The sequence below is a fragment of the Euleptes europaea genome, chromosome 14 (assembly GCF_029931775.1).
Source record: "Euleptes europaea isolate rEulEur1 chromosome 14, rEulEur1.hap1, whole genome shotgun sequence".
Classification (NCBI taxonomy): Eukaryota; Metazoa; Chordata; class Lepidosauria; order Squamata; family Sphaerodactylidae; genus Euleptes; species Euleptes europaea.
Window position 1 is genome coordinate 17,727,923 of NC_079325.1, and position 17,671 is coordinate 17,745,593.

The following is a 17,671-nucleotide window of genomic DNA, read 5'->3' on the forward strand; positions in this document are numbered from 1 at the left end:
AACTAATGCTTGTTTCAAACATCGAGTAGATTGTTCTTATGCAAGTTACCTTTTAAATTCACCTCCCTTTTTTAGCATCATAGGGCTTAAAAGCCGGTTTCTAAATTCAGCTCTTAAAAATTCTACTTTGCTGCCCAGGAAACCTAACTAATGAGAAACAGGTATCATTATAGTTCCACTTGGAACATTGTGCTGCAGTTCCTAAGAGTGAACTGAAGACAAATGCAGCAACAATAAAAATGTGTGTGTCCATGAGAGAGAGAGAGAATGTAGGTGATAGATAAAATTATGAATGCTGTGGGGAGGGAGCTTTTTATCCCTCCCTCCTAACTAAGAGAATCTGTGCCAATGTACAACCTGAGAATCAAATGCAATGTCAAACCCAAGATTCCACTGCAAACTACAATCCAGACAAACCAACTTGCAAGAAGAATACAATGTTGCAGGGAAAAAAACAATTTAAAAGAACAGAATCAAAGCGAAACGAACACTGCAAGCTAATTCCAAAACTGAGAAGACACAGGAAGAAAAAAGAAGAAAAAAGCCAGTCCTGGGAGCCTTCAAATGCTGGCTTCCAGTATTCACAGCTAATCCCAGATATTTCTGGGATTCTTCAGGATCCATTTTCCAGTACCCCAGATAATCCAAGATACCATCCGGACACCCGAATATATCTGTAAAATGCAGATAAAATGTTTTTCAGATTCATATTGGTACCAGATATATCTGAATGGACATCCCTAGTTAGGATTGACAACAGGATGGACTCCTTAAAATGATGCACACAGTTCATTTACAGAATGTAATCCTGCAAGAGGGTTTCAAAAGGATCGGTCATGTTAATAGAGGATAAATCCATCAGCAGCTATTCGCCGAGACAAATTATCTAGAACCTCCATGTCCAGCAGCAGTATACCTTTGAGGACCAGATGCTGGGGGCAAGGAACAGGAGATGGCTGTTGTTTCTGTGCCTTGCTTCAGAGCGTTCAAAGTCATCTGCCTGGCTGTTGTTGGAAACAGAATACTGAATTAGAGGGATGTTTGAGCTGATCTGCTACATCAGGGATATTACTATTATTATTTTTCTTCTTTAATGCAGGATTCTTAAAAGAAGCGATGACAGCTTCTGCTTTAGGGGGTCTATAAAACTGAGGCAGTATGAGAGGGAGAAAGTACATTAAAAGTGGAGGGGAAAGGTATTGTTTTTCTATCATTCATTCTTGTTGATGACTCACACAGCGTAATCCTAAATGGAGTTACATCCTTCTAAGTCCATTGGCTCCAACAGACTTAGAAAGATGTAACTCCACTTAGGGTTGCACCAATAGTTTTCTTAAGGACTGCATTTTCACATCTTCCTTTCACAACATTTGGCTGCAACTGCAAAGGATTTATAAGGCACTTGGCAGAGTTTCATGTGCACCATTTTACACTGCAATTAATACAGATTTATGCAATTAACACTGTTAGAAAGAGACTCTGGGGCATTCTAGCCTGCTTGTCCCAATTATCCCTGAAGCTTGGGGTTTACTTATGGCACAGTTCTGAATCCAAATGTTGTCCATGTTCAGATTTGGGGGTAAGCACCCATGTGTTAATTTAGCAATCAATCCAGTGGCCTGCTTTGTCAGGGCACTGCGGAAACCATTGCTCCGTTGTCTAGTTTGTCTTCTCACTGGACAGCCGGTCCAAAGGGACATTTAAAGAAAAATGCATCACAAGTTAATTTGGCCATAAAATTCCACAAGTTCTCAAACGTTCTTGGAAAATTGTATGTTTCTGTTTTCATCCTTAGCTGGTATTGTTACCACCGTGATATAGTTCGTGAGCGATTTAAAATTTGAATAGGTCAGAAGTGAAGAAGTTAATTGAAGTTGCAACTGTAGTCAAAATTGTAAAGAGTGTAAACAGAGAAGATTGCAACTGATCTGACTGAGAAAACCAGAGAGCTTATTTGAGGGACGCGTGCTCTGCTGGCTGCCCTTCTACCCACTGTGTGTAGCCCACCCCCACAAGGATGCCAAAGGAAAAAGTGCCCAGTTTGAGAGACACACCTCGGGAATCTCTCTGATTGTTAAGAGAGGATGCTGAAGCACAACTCTGATTGCCTGTATTGGTTGCTATAACACAAGCAACAGCATAGGTGGCTAGAAAAACTGTGAACAATTTTACCAGTAGCTAATATTGTATGCTCAAACCAACAAAAATTACTTTGCAAGGTAACAACAGCCACCTGTGCTGTGGCTTGTGTTGCATTGGTTTCATTCAGCATAGATCCCCGTCTTTGATTGTATTGGTCACTGTAGCATACAACACAAGAATAGTTCCCTGGCATCACTAGCAATGGATTGTTAAAAAACAAATCAGTGGGTTAAAGATCAAATCAAGCCTGAACTGACCCTAGAAGCTAAAATGACTAAACTGAAGCTACAGTACTTTGGTCACGTCATGAGAAGACAAGAGTCACTGGAAAAGACAATCATGCTAGGAAAAGTTAAGGGCAGCAGAAAAAGAGGAAGTCCCAACAAGAGATGGATTGACTCTATAAAGGAAGCCACAGCCCTCAGTTTGCAAGACCTGAGCAAGGCCGTTAAAGATAGGACGTTTTGGAGGACACTGATTCACAGGGTCGCCATGAGTGGGAAGCGACTTGACGGCACTTAACACACACACATAACTAGTGATGCCCAGAGCACACTGTCTGGATCTCACACTGTGATTGAGCCATTTAAGAAAGCAAAGAAGTATTGCTGTGGTCTTGATCATACTGAACACTTGAACACATGACGCTGCCTTATACTGAATCAGGCCCTTGGTCCATCAAGGTCAGTGTTGTCTACTCAAACTGGCAGCGGCTCTCCAAGGTCTCAGGCAGAGGTCTTTCACATCACCTACTTGCCTAGTCCCTTTAGCTGGAGATGCCGGGGATTGAATCTGGGGCCTTCTGCATGCCAAGCAGATGCTCTACCGCTGAGCCATGGCCCCCTACTGTGAAAATAATACTGTGAATTATTTTATTCCAGTCTGTAAGTTTGTAGATTCTTTAAAAATCAAGTCAACTGACAAGATTGCACATAGGAATTCAATTTCCTTTATGCAGTATTGTTGAATAAAATCACCTCTATACAATTTCATTTGTTTAGTGATGGCACTTGGGAGTGTGGAAACCTGAACAGCGTCTCATCCCTGCATCGTCACAACTTAATCCAGCATACATATTTCCCCCTTGATGTATCCTCATCACCTTCCATTCCTTTTGTTGTTTCCCCCATGTCACATCTGAGATTGCAGAGTCCTCAGGACAGGGACCTTTCCTCTATACTCTGTCAATGCCATGCACCTTCATGTTGCTTCATAAATAAAAAATATCCTCCCCCTTTCTCTGCACACACTGGTTTTCAGCAAGGAGTGCTGCCACCGAAACAATGTTATTTTAATCTGCAGAATCCATCAATTCTCCAATGGCCAATCAGAAGCCCTGCTGGGCAGGACCCCAACTGGCCCCACCCATTTGATAAAAACACTTGGTGGGCACCAGGAAAGGTGTTGGTTGGCGCCATGGTGCCCACAGGCATCACGCTGGGGACCCCTGGTTTAGTTGGTTGAGTCGTTGAATCAGCTAAAACCATTCTGATCGACTAAAACATTCCTCCACTCCCGCTTAACTAGGCAGTAGAATTTAAATTTGTAATTACTTTGAGAACAGGTTCTTATGAAAACTGCAGATCGGCAAGCGCCAGCAATTCCCCGCTGTGTGAGAGGCAGTGCCTCTTCTGAGATTATAAACCTGCTGCAATTCACGTGTGCATCATTTAAAAACAAAGCATGCTTCTTTTAGAATGGGGTTATCTTGTGTACCATGCATATGCAGATTTAAGCTGTTCTGATCAGTGAATAAATGAATCTATTAAAACTCATACCAATAATTCAGATCTCTTCTATCAAGTGACAGCACTATTTTTCACCCCTTACTGTTTCACCCTCTTCCAATCACTTCTGCATCTCTGGCCATGTTTTCAAGAGCCACGTGGAAAACTAATCCCAGTTTTCTGGGAAAAGATTCATGTGCTCCTGGTGTAGCTCACGTGTCTCCCCACAGCCCCTGCCTGCCCCAAGTTCCTCCGACCTTTGCCTAGTACCTGGAAGAACCGAACAAGACTTAAGAGCCCAGAAATAACTAGAAACAAAACTAGGGAAGGAATGTTATTGGAAGACCAAACCAAGAGGAACACACACCCACACCCCGGGCAACACATTTCGACACCACACAAACCAACAGCCCTTGGCCTTTCTATAGTATTCCTTTTGCTTCCTTGGAGTTTGGTCTTCATGGGTTCATTCTGAGATCTCTCCTCACCTCCTCTCTCTTCTATAAAAGGCAGCCAAGTCTGCCAGGAAAGGAGGTTTGTGCTGCATTTTGCTCCTCCGGGCCACAAGGAGAAAGCCAAGCAATCAATCTTTCTGTTTGTGCCTAGGCCCATTAATTAATTAATTAAGTAAATAACACGGCAGGTAAGTAAATGCTGTTATTCCGGTTTCACTGAGTCAGAAGAACAAGTTTTGTGTTGTTCCAGGTCAAATATTGGGCCCCAATAGGAATTTGCTCTGGACTCCTTCAGGACTCAGAGATTGTGCTATTCATATTCCTCCACATATATATAGTATTAGCTGTTTGCGAACTCTGCTGCTTGAAACAGGTGAAATATCCCACACCGAGTGAGTGCTGGGATATTGCCCCACAGAAGGGATTGGATTGATTTCCACCACCACCCTACAGAAAACCCCACCAGGGGTCACCATAAACCAGCTGTGACTTGACCGCACGTTCCACCTCCACCATCACCACAAGGTTTTCAAAAGTGCTGGAATTCATCCATGGTTACATTTATTTTTCTGTGTCTTCTGTAGGTAGAATAATTTGCCCTTTAATCAATGGCCCCTGAGTTAGAGGGCTGGCAATGAATTCCCATTGCTGGCTTATTTAGAAAACACATTTTTTTCTATTAAACTACATCAGCCCTTTGCATTGGTCTTGCACCCTTACAGTGCAATGCTAAGCAGAGTAACACCTTTCTGAGCCCATTGGCTTCAATTGACTTAGCAGGGTGTAACTCTGGATAGGATTGCACCGTTCAGTTCCTCCATTGTCAGTTTGCAGTCCTTGATTTAGTTCTGTACAAGAGTTTTCTGTGAAATGCCTCAAAATGCGTGATTAGCACTTTTTCTGCTTAGACAGAAATAAGCCATCAGGAATGCATCTCGGTGAAGCAAAATTGCTCCAATATCACTTTGCTATAGATTTTAGCTTACAAGTTGCAGGTCCTTGCGGGGGCTTTAAATCAAGAGCAGCTTTTATTAAACCGCAGACCCTTCAGGGTTGCCTCACAAAAACTGCTTACGGAACAAAGGTGAAATCTGAGCAAAGAAAGGCCCTTACAGAACAGGCAGAGGGTTTTCATACCTTACAACTAGTAAGGTGTGCCCTACAACTAGTGTCCTGAGCAGATTCTCCTCCTCCTGTTGCATCTCTGGCAGCCCTCAGCTCTGACTTTGTAGCCACCATGGCCGTCAACTCAATCATTTCTTGCACATGGCCTTTATTGCAGGTCTATTGCAGAGAGCCAGTGTGGAGTAGTGGTTAAGAGCGGTGGTTTGGAGCAGTTGACTTTAGTCTGGAGAACTGGGTTTGTTGCCCCACTCCTCCGCATGAGCGGTGGTTGCTAATCTGCTGAACTGGATTTGTTTCCCCACTCCTCCGCATGAGCAGTGGACGCTAATCTGGAGAACCGGGTTTGATGCCCCACTCCTCCGCATGAGCTGTGGACGCTAATCTGGTGAACTGGATTTGTTTCCCCACTCCTACTCATGAGTGGTGGACGAGAATCGGCTTTGATTCCCCACTCCTCCACATGAGCAGTGGACTTTAATCTGGAGAACTGAGTTTGATACCCCACTCCTCCGCATGAGCAGTGGACTCTAATCTGGTGAACTGGATTTGTTTCCCCGCTCCTATTCATGAGTGGTGGACGCTAATCTGGAGAACCGGGTTTGATTCCCCACTCCTCCACATGAGCAGTGGACTTTAATCTGGAGAACTGAGTTTGATGCCCCACTCCTCCGCATGATTGGTGGACTCTAATCTGGTGAACTGGATTTGTTTCTCCACTCCTACTCATAAGTGGTGGACACTAATCTGGTGAACCAGGTTGGTTTCCCCACTCCTACACATGAAGCCTGCTGGGTGACCTTAGGCTAGACACAGCTCTCTTCGAGCTCTCTCAGCCCCACCTACCTCACAGGGTGTCTGTTGTGGGGAGGGAAAGGGAAGGTGATTGTAAGACAGTTTGATTCTCCCTTAAGTAGTAGAGAAGGTCAGCATATAAAAACCAATGATGGTGATGATGATGCTGCTTTGCTGTAGCAAGGAACCAGAAATGGACACCATTTTTAAAAATAAGTCTTGCCTGTTTGTATAGTGACCTATAAGGGATATGGTAGTAGTGGTGTGATATGGGCTAAATGGCCCTTGAGAAACTCTGCATCAGGGAAGGGGCCATGGCTCAGAGGTAGGGCTTCTGCTTGGCATGCAGAAGGTCCCAGGTTCAATCCCTGGCCTCGCCAGTTAAAAGGCTCCAGCAGCAGATGACGTGAAAGACCCTGGAGAGCCAGGACAGACATATTTTTCACCTAGATAGACCAATAGTCTGAATCGGTATTAGCTAGCTTAACGTGTTCACAGTGGAATGCAGTAGGCAGTGCTTTATGCTCAGAGAGTCAGTGCAGTGCAGAGGTTAAGAGTGTTGGACTAGCCTCTGGGAGGCCTAGGTTCAAATCTCCCCACTCATGCCATGGAAGCTAATTGGGTGACCTTGGGCCAGTCACACTCTCTCAGCCTAACCTGCCTCACAGGGTTGTTGTGAGGATAAAATGGAGGAGAGGAGAATGCTGTATGCTGCTTTCGGGTCCCCGCTGGGGAAGAAGGTGGGGGAAAATGAATTTAAATAGATAAAGAACCTGGGAATGGAAGCAGAGGTAGCAGGCAGGGGTACCCGTTTGTAAGCTTCCTCTCCCCCCATCTGCACATTCTTGACAATATGGAATTCCCTTTCTCATGGTCATGTGTTTCAGTGGTCTTTGTGGCCTTCTGAAATAACAGCCTGGAGCTACCATAAGAACAAACCATCCAAATTCACTTAAACTTTAGGTTACTTCTCCTGGAGTAATTGTGTGCCCTACTTATTCGGTGGTGGTAGAAAGTGCCGTCAAGTCAGAGCTGGCTTATGGTGACCGAGTAGGGTTTCCAAGACAAGAGACATTCGGGGGTGGTTGGCCACTGCCTGCCTCTGCGTTGGTTGAGAGAGTTCTAAGAGAGCTGTGACTGGCCCAAGGTCAGCCAGCAGGCTTCATGCGGAGGAGTGGGGAATCAAACCCGGTTCTCTAGATTAGAGTCTGCCGCTCTTAACCACTACACCACGCTGGCTGTCCTGAATTATTGAGGGCATGCAAAATAACCCATTGGGGCTGCTTGAGATGTCTCAGTTTCCGGCTCCCAGATTTTCGTGCTGGGAGCTGTTATGGCTCAAAAGAAAAGACGGAAAAGACTCATCTAATGTGATTCAAAAGTTTGAATGAGTTTCTACCCATAAGTCAGTATTCTCCTTGTGGTATAGCAAAGGATGTTGCTTACAGCCCATTTTCCAGTTTTTCGCTCACTGCCAAGCCAGGGTGCTGCTGCCCTCTACTGTCTGATCTGTAAAATAACCTGATCAAGAGAAATAATTTAAACCAGGTCTCCAACAGGTAGATCATGAGCTACTGGTAGCTTGCTGGCTACTGCAGAACAGCTTGTGCATCCCGTAGAGCAGAGGTTCCCAAACTGTGCTCCGTGGAGCACTTTGTGCTCCATGAAACATGTCCTAGTGCTCCATGAAGAGACTGGAAAGAAAAATACTACCGTCATTCGAATTTCTCTCCTGAAAAGTGCTCCATGACTCAAAATGTTTGGGAACCTCTGCCCTAGAAGAACCAGGAAAAGATGACATAAATATCTGCTCTAGGCTTTTTTTATCAAAAGCTTTTATTTTGTAGGATTTTTCTCTGAGTTACTTAGCTAATAGTTTCATTTCTGTCTTTCTTCCTTGTCTAATGTTCTGTTTCTAGGACAGAACAAAACTTGGTAACCTGAAGGGAAGGGGGGGAGGGAATTAGCTCAGCATATTTTCTATTACTCACAAGAAACTCTCGTTAAAGGTAAGATCAGTGACCCCTGATTTACACCAGTGGTCCTTACATCCCTTGTAATCTTACTGTACTTCTCAGGACTTACCATATTTCCCCCCTCCCCAGCAGAAAATTTAGGAACATCAGTTTAACATTGGTCAAGTTTATATTTTATTTTTTCTTGGTTAATCTTTATGAATACATAGCATTACCCAGCAACAAGCAGTACCAAGCTCTGATTTGTTGTTTTGTCTCCCAGCTCACCCTGGGGTTGCCAACCTGAAGATCTCCCAGAATTACAGCTGTCCTGCAGACTACCTAAATCAGTTTCCCTGGAGAAAACAGCTGCTTTGGAGGATGGACTGTATGCCATTATACCCTAATGAGGTCCATCCCCTCCCCAAACCCTGCCCTCCACATGCTCCACCTTCCAAAGCTCCAGGAACCTCCAAACCTGGAGTTGGCAACCCAAGCACACCATGTTCCTCCTGACCTGTGGGAGACCCATTTCTTTGACCTGACCCACACTTTGAGATCTATTGATTTTACCAAGGGGGGGGGTCCTAATAATCAGACTTGGTAATATCGTTTCTGAAGCACTGAAAACCACATTGCATACTTCATTTAGACCATCTCCGTCTGCTTCTCACACATGTTTTTAAATAATCAGATTTTTCCAGGTTTGTGGGAAACCGTAGCGTGTCCTGAAAACTGGGATTTCGGCCCACCACTTAATCTCAGTTTAGAATCCTGCTTTACAAGGAAGCGCAAGCCATAGTTTGCCTTTCCAGATGCAAACAGAAAACTGTGGTTTGCCATGAAAGCAGAAATGTCATTATAGGGCCTCAGACTAGAAGAGGAAAGAGATGACTCTCCCTAACACTCATTCCTGTCCCTTTTGTTTGCTGTTACATCTGAACCAAACCTATGTCCCTCTGAAGTGTCCTATGTCACAAGCCCTTTTCTTGTTTTCTTCCCTTCTCCTCCCCGGTCATTTTCTTAATTTGTTTCCCCGAAGCTACTGACTCCCTTGACATATACTGAAAATCCAATTGGTGTGATAAGCGTGCAGCCTCTTCGATTTCTCCCAGGCATAAGAAACAGCAAGAGAAATTCGGGTATGGTAGTCAACACAAAACGTTTCTAGTTTCTGTAACATCACAAGGACAAAAGAGCTGTTCTAGCTGAGCCTTTCGGTTTCCTGAAGCTGACAATGGAAGCATCCCTTCTGTGCTTCAAATCTCCTCTGACAGGAAGAGCTCAAGATAATCCCCGATGGTACCATGCAGTGCACGTGACGATGATCCTTCTCTCTTTTCAGCACCCTTACCCAACAGAGGATGAGAAAAGGCAGATCGCGGCACAGACAAACCTCACGCTCTTACAGGTCAACAACTGGTGAGTGTACCTTTGTGGGGGGGGGGAGAAGGGGGACACTTGGAGTTGCCAAACCTATCTTAGGGAAATTCCTGGAGATTTGGGGGCAATGGCTAGGGAGGGCTGAGTTTGGAGAAGAGAGGGAGCTCAGTGGGGATTGAGATGTCACTCTGGGGCTTCCGTTTCTCCTGGACTCTCTGATACCCCATAGAGTCTGCCATGGGGAACGGATATCTAGAAATTAGTTATAATTCCGGGAAGATTCCAGGCTCCATCTTGTGGTTGGTAACCCTAGGCACACCTCCTGCTTAAAACTGATCTAGCTATATATCGTGCCCTTCTTGCAAGGAGCTCAGGGCACTGTGCATACACGCTGGACATCCCTTTGCCATATTAGAGGTCCAACATATCTATGAAGCACCTTAGACTGAGAGAGAGAGTGGCCCCAGGAGATCCACTGTGGATTGGAACTCGGGCCTCACAAGTACTACTCCAGCACTCTTAACCACTGTACTACACTGGCTCAAACATCAACCTACAAAAGACTGAGGGTCCCCAAAGGGGCAGTTGTTTGACCTGGCCTGAACATTCATCCCTCCGTTCCACCTCTTGCCTCCCTTTTGTCTGTCTGGACGGTAACTTCTTCAAGTCCTGTCTGGGACCCTGTCTCTTCAGTTAATTTTGAGAGGCAGTTTGTTTGGGGAAGGGCCGTAGCTCAGTGGTAGAGCATCTGCTTGGCATGCTGGAGGTCCCAGGTTCAATCCCCGGCATCACCAGTTAAAGGGACTAGTCAAGTAGGTGATGTGAAAAACCTCTGCCTGAGACCCAGGAGAGAGAGAGAGAGAGAGAGAGAGAGATTTTTTAAAAAAAATACTCATAGGGACTCACAAGCCTGCCCGTTACCAATAATCTTTTCCCATGATTTATTGTATTTATTTTCCATGATTTATTGTATTTCCAGTAAGCTGCATTTAAAAAAAAGCATAACCAGCATAAAACAACAGAGCCATACAAAGTATAAAATAAGATGACCGAACACTATAAAATATTAATAATAGTCATTTTAAAAGAGGGAAAACACTTGAACAATGAACTCTGGAGCCATTTATCCCAAAAAAAAATTCTCTAACAGTGTTTTCATAGAGAGCTGCAATTAGCTAATCACAACCATTATTTCAGAAAACGCAAATTGACTTAGAAATGTATGAATTGAAGGTGTGTGTGTGTGTGTGTGTGTAAAGTGCCATCAAGTCGCAGCCGACTTATGGCGATCCTTTTTTGGGGGGGTTTCATGGCAAGAGACTAACAGAGGTGGTTTGCCAGTGCCTTCCTCTGCATAGCAACCCTGGTATTCCTTGGTGGTCTCCCATCCAAATACTAACCAGGGCTGACCCTGCTTAGCTTCTGAGATCTGACGAGATCAGGCTAGCCTGGGCCATCCAGGTCAGTTGAAGTTATCAACATGAATTATAAACTAGCGCTCCCTGCTCTGCCTGGCCCACCACCAAGGAATGTTGCTGACACAGACAAGACATCTTTGGTTGGGGTAAAAGTTTTGTCCTTTTGGGGGGGGGGAAACTATTAATCTCCTAATCTACATTCCGTTGTATTAACAATGGGTTGGATCCAAGCTGAGTTTTCCAACATTGAAATAGAACTTTCCTGACTCCCTCCTGCCTACTTAATTGCTTAATTCCTTCATGTTAACCATGTCATAATATCCTTGTACTAATTATTTTGTATTATGGTTTTCCCTAATGGTGCAGATACTATTTGACTTTATACATCAATTCTTATCACTGTGAGGCTTATTTTCATATGCATAATAAAATGGGGGGAGGGACCCAAACATTTAAAACACAGAGAGGATTTGAAAAGAGGGCAAGCTTCCCCTGCTCTCTGGTCTCTTTTCCCTGTCTCCTGCTGCAGCTAAGCTTTCTTTGTGTAGGAACCCCCATGGAGTATCCCTCGCACTGCTAAAGTGGAGGGACCATTTGTAGGGGGGGAAAGATTGGGTAGAGGGAGGTAAATCCTTCCATTACCCAACTATTCTTCCATTACCCTGCAAACATCTCCCAGGCCATTTAAACCCATTTCCCTCTACCCACAAAGGTTCTGCCCTGACCTGGATAGCAGAAGCTAAAGCAGGGTTGACCCTGGTTAGTATTTGGATGGGGTCACCATAAGTTATCTTGACTTGATGGCAAAATCAAGCAAACAAAGGCTCTGAGACCAGAGGTAAGCCTAAGAGGGGGGGGGAGGAAATGGTCTGGGGTTAATTCCAGAGGAAAATGGGTGGGAACAGGGAGGGTTAAGCAACCTGTTCCCGCTCTCAGATTCTAACCTTACAAATGCCTTCAGAGAAAGTCTCTCTCTCTCTCTCTCTCTAATGTATAGCCTTAGTGGAACACAAATGGATCCTAGGCATTAAAAAACCCCTTTTCAGCTTCTCAAAAATGGGCTATTTGCTGGCATCTTTACTGGGCATTTATGATATGGGGGTGGGTATGGGTGGAGAAAAGATATGAACAATTATTTGTCTTAAAGACCAGTTTGTACAATCTGTAGAATATAGGGCCACAGCTTAAGAGCAGAGCTGGCATGCAGAAGGTCCCAGATTCAAATGATTGTTGGAAGCTCGTTTCATTTGGACGTCTCCTCAGAGGCATGAATCTCTAAAACCAGCAATTGAATTTCGAGACCTATGAACGAACGAGCCTTAGCGACCAATTTGATTTGGAAAGGGTTTCTACTTTCTGTGTTGTATTAGCAACATTCAGAAAGAAACACTGCTGACTATTGTAATTTCTTTGCATAGATGAGGAATGAAAGTGTCCATATAGTCAGAACATGTGAAGCTGAAGGGGGGAAAACGCAGCTTGCAATGGAAATTATTCAGATAGCTCCACCTGCTGGCTGTTTATCAGTAGAACATCTTTGAAATTCTTTTAGTTGTTACTAACTGCCCTGCCCTGATGCACGCATTGCAGTGAACGTTAGCTGCAGTTGTCATCATTAGTCTCCATCAGATGGCCTGCCTTTTAAATCTCGCTGTCTCCTGCCCAGTCTGAGCCTCAACCATCAACTTGCTTCTGTTTTTCTGGCTTTAAGCAGCATGGGACTGGGTTGTCAGAGGACATAGCGTCAACCCCAGAACCTCTCTTTTTAAGAAGTTCACTCCATAGAATTCAAATTTTCTAACACAGATTTCAATTTTGTTTGTGTGTTTAAAAAGAAGAATGAATGAATGCATTTAAAAGAATATCTATGCTGGTAAAACAAGGTTTCGGGTAGCTACACTGGTCCAAAGCAAAATCAAAAATCACATAGTACCTCTTGTTAGAACCAACTAAACAACACAAAGCACTCTGCAAGTTTTCATGTTCCCCAGAACTCTTCATCATAATGGATGTTTAACCAGGAGAGGAAGAAAAACATTTTTCAGGCCATGTTATTATGGTCATCCCATTGGATGCAGTCGGGATGCTTAGCTGACTGCAGTGGACAATGGGTGTGGCTATCTGGTTTCAGGTTGTATCCCTGATGTGCTGGGAAAAAGAAACAAAAAACATGGAAGCATCCGACTGAAAACACCCGAAATCTGCTTAAACACCACCTGCTATGATGCGTGCAAAACAACGAGGTTTTGTTTTGCTTTGAAAAGTATGTGTGTTTAAAATAGGGGCTCAAACGTTTATCATTTAATTGGTTGAATTAATTCTTTAGATTGTTTTGATTGAATAAAAGGATGCCGTTGATTAATTGACAGATTTTTAATGTGAATTTGTTATTTTTAATGCAAGTTCGTAAATACAAATGTATAAATTTTAATAAGGTGCACAATCAAGTTAAAAACATAAGGCCTCTAGCATAGGCAAGACTTTCACATTCAATATATACAAACATAAACACTTGCGATGTACAATCTTACATTGACCAAAGTAGGATCCAAAAAGGACCAAACACATTTCGGCCTGAGAAGGTCTTCCTCAGTGGTCATTCATAGAGTTATAATTTAGAACACATCCTAATAATATAATTGTGTCATACTAAACAGTAAAAATTGTATAAAAGCCCTTCTAGTATAGTGAAGCTCCCTGTACGTTTATTTATTCCTTGTATACTAGAACATGGCTTCTATGTCTCACCTTCTTTTACATGCCGGTCTCTTGAGGATGTGTATACATCAAGCAGTGCATTAGGTCAAAATCTGACTCTATGACTGACCACTAAGGAAGGCCTTCTCTGGCCGAAACACATTTGGTCCTTTTTGGATCCTACTTTGGTCAATGTAAGATTGTACATCGCAGGTGTTTATGTTTTTATATATTGAATGTGAAAGTCTTGCCTATGCTAGAGGCCTTACATTTTTAACTTGATTGTGCACCTTATTAAAATTTATATATTTGTAATTTTAGCATTTTTCAGCTCAACCTTTTTGGTTTGGAATCAGCATTTTGGTTGAGTTCTATTTGGTCCCCCCCCCTTTTATTGTTGTTTTTCCAGGTCGTAAATACACCCACACACACCCAAAGCCGGGCTTTGATGCCACAGGTTGGTCAGAATAGGTGGTGAGCTTGAGAATTAGGAACTTGAAGAAGGTGTTGGCAAAGGAGACAAAGAACTGAGGAAATAAAGGGCCACACAGGCCCCAAGAATGGGGGAGGCTGTAAGGTGTTGACAGAAAGGAGGTAAAGAGACAGAAATACTGGACCGTGAGAGAGACTCAGAGACCTGAGGAACAGTGGGAGTAGTGGGAACAAAAGCCAAACAAAAAGAGAAGTTCAGAAAAAAATTCACATAGGACACATGGACTGAGGGTCTGTACTCTGGACGAGTCTTTGAAGATCCTTGGAAGTCTGATCTCTACTTCCCTCCAGTGTGAACAATTGTTTACAAGGCTGAGTTCCCCTCCCCTAAACAATATTGCTTGAAATTGAATGTACTGGAAACAGAAAGAAGATGTAATTTTGTGCTCTTCTTTTCTCTTCCGTGGAAAGGTTTATCAACGCTCGGCGACGTATTCTGCAGCCCATGCTTGACGCAAGCAATCCTGATCCGGCCCCCAAAGCAAAGAAGATCAAGTCCCAGCACCGGCCCACTCAGAGATTCTGGCCCAACTCCATTGCTGCTGGCGTGCTGCAGCAACAAGGAGGGAACCCTGGTACTAACCCCGACGGTGAGAACAGGCACTCGGGTGCAGAGATGCTCATAGTTTTGGACAGTACAATCACTGACTGCTCCCCCACTTTCTAAGGCTGGTCCCTCTCTTGCTCTGCCATTTTCAAATCTGGTCCACCACCTTGGGTCAGGACCTTTGGTACCACAGACATTGGGGGGGGGGTGCAGCATCCTGTAGGGGAGAGGTCTACATTGTGGACTTTTGCCCAGGAGCTTTGGGTAATTCCCACTACTAGTGTTCCCAACACTGCCTTGGCAAGTGATTGAAGATTTGCGGGGAGGGCCTGGGGAGGGCAGTGTTGGGGAAGATGTGACGTCACCTCTGGGCAATGCTCAAGGCTGTGTTCCCTAGTCTCTATGGTCTTTACCATACAAGCCAAGGGACATTTTTGGAGTGTCACTATGTGGAGGCCATTGTTTTTCTCTAGTGCCTCAGTTTCCGGGGGTGGGAAATAGCAGCCATTTTGTGATTGGGCTTGTTTCCATGGCTGCCATTTTCTGGCACTGCCTATTACTGACCTCACTGAGGATGGTTGTCTGGCATTACTGACCTCACTGAGGAGCCCCTGATGAGCTCCCAAGGAACTCCCTCCAACACAGTTTTTAAGACCACGGGCTGGGTGGCTTGAAAGTGGTAAACAAGAACTTTTAAGTTCAGCTGTTGTTTTTGTCTTGTGTGTGTGTAAAGTGCCCTCAAGTCGCAGCCGACTTACGGCGACCCCTTTTTGGGGTTTTCATGGCAAGAGACTAACAGAGGGGGGTTTGCCAGTGCCTTCCTCTGCACAGCAACCCTGGACCTTCATGGAGGTCTCCCATCCAAATACTAACCAGGGCTGATCCTGCTTAGCTTCTGAGATCTGACGAGATCGGGCTGTACCATGCTGCCTTCTCTCCTTGTTTTAGTCTCCACAAATATGGACAACCTGCAGTCTCTCGATTCAGATAACGCCTGTGTCTGAAGCAAAGCCATATTTAGACCTGGAAATGTGTGACTGTTCAGAGTTCCTTGGAAGAATAAGTGGGGTTCAAATAGGTTTGCCAACCTCCAGATGGGGCCCGGAGATCTCCCAGTGCACATGAACACATGAAGCTGCCTTATACTGAATCAGACCCTTGGTCCGTCAAAGTCAGTATTGTCTACTCAGACCAGCAGCGGCTCTCCAGGGTCTTTCACATCACCTACTTGCCTAGTCCCTTTGACTGAAGATGCCAGGGATTGAACCTGGGGCCTCCTGCATGCCAAGCAGATGCTCTACCACTGAGCCATGCCCCCTCCCCTAGTATTACAACTGATCTCCAGTGCAAAAAAAAAAAAAGGCTGCTTTGGAGGGTGGACTCTATGGCATTATAGTCTGCTGAAGTCCCACTCTTCCTCAAATTACACACCCAGGCTCTACCCCCAAATCTCCAGGAATTTCCCAATGAAGAGTTGGCAAATCTAGGTTCAAGCGTAACCAATAATTAACATATTCCTGGTAAACAAGAACTGTTAAGTTCAGCTGTTGTTTTTGTCCTAGGCTCCATAAATATGGACAACCTGCAGTCTCTCACCTCAGATAATGCCACCATCGCTATGCAGCAGGCTATGATGGCCGCTCATGATGACTCACTGGATGGGACAGAGGATGAGGAAGAGGATGAAATGGAGGAGGAGGAGGAGGAGGAGGAAGAGGAGGAGCTGGAGGAGGATACCGAAGAGCTCCAGACAACAAATGTTAGCGACCTTGGCTTGGAGCACAGTGACTCACTTGAGTAGCAAGTTGCAGTCTGGCGGTAAAGCCAGATGCCTCCAGAGAAGCCCTGCTCGCCTCAATCGTTGGCCTGAGGAATCGTAAAGAGAGCCTGAACTTTTGCCATCTGAGCTCCACATCCCTTTAAAGACGTCATTCAAATTCAACGATGACAACCCTTCCCGAGTGTCCCGCTTGTCTGCACTCTGTTGCAGGAACGGGGACACGAAGGCACATTTAAGAGACATGCCGAAATGTGCAAATGGATTATTTAAGTGAAGGACACGTGTTTACAAGGCACATATTGTGGCCAGTTGTCCCTCCCCTCCCCCTTTTGTTTTTGATAATAACAAACAGAAGTGTTTTTAGGGTAAGGCGTTTTCTGTATGACTGAATGTTTTATGGATGTTCTAATGCAAAGCCTTTTTTGTGATATGCAGTTGAGAGGCAGGTCTGTTTTCATTTTCACTGCTTTTATGAGAGATTTATAGATGCAAAAAAGAGAGAGAGAGAGAAGATTGATGGGGGTTTTTTAAAAAAGAAAGTAAAAGACTGTAACGATTATAAATATCTTGCTGTAGGGGGAGGGGAATCAAAAGTTTGCAAATGTGTAAAAATTTAACAAGTGAACAACGAAATAGCTTAATGCTGGACCCAAGCAGACTTCTGGTTGCGTCTGAAGAACTGGATCCCAAGTCTTCAGGATTCTCATTAGCCAGTGTCCAAATCCCAAAGCGTAGAGAGAAGGGCCATGCTTTGCAGTTAATGCGACCAATAGGTACCTCACTGCGAGCTGGGGAAGTGCAAAGCTTTAGACCCCTGAACGGAATGCCCTAATCGTAACATGTCGGGTTTGATTGACAAGCCCAAAACAAATGCCCCTGAATAATTACGTTAATTGTTTAGCGGATCATAACATTGGAAAGTAACATTTATGGCTTTTATATGTTAGTTGAGAATGAGCAGGCTCAGATTTCTAGCTGTTGGCAAAGTTTCTGGAACAAAGTGGAATTGCTAGCCCGATGAGAAGAAAAATGCCCCCTTTTTTGTTATCTCCTGTCCCTGGAACTCCCTGGCTCTCATATTTTTATCCCATGAAGTTTTCAGCCATCTCCAAAAACCTCCAAGAAACAACATTCAACTGGTGTGTTTTATATATTCAG

General features: G+C 44.4%; 1 protein-coding gene across 5 annotated transcripts in view; it reads left to right on the forward strand.

The window, feature by feature from the left end:
* Nucleotides 1–17,045, forward strand: part of PKNOX2 (PBX/knotted 1 homeobox 2) — a 379,920-nt gene extending 362,875 nt beyond the window's left edge. For all 5 annotated transcript variants that reach the window (XM_056860518.1, XM_056860521.1, XM_056860522.1 and 2 more), the window contains 3 exons: nt 9,542–9,618; nt 14,598–14,776; nt 16,296–17,045. In XM_056860518.1, the coding sequence (XP_056716496.1) occupies nt 9,542–9,618; nt 14,598–14,776; nt 16,296–16,534 (495 nt within the window). In that variant the 3' untranslated portion in view covers nt 16,535–17,045. The remainder of the gene's footprint in view (nt 1–9,541; nt 9,619–14,597; nt 14,777–16,295) is intronic.
* Nucleotides 17,046–17,671: the final 626 nt, after the last annotated feature.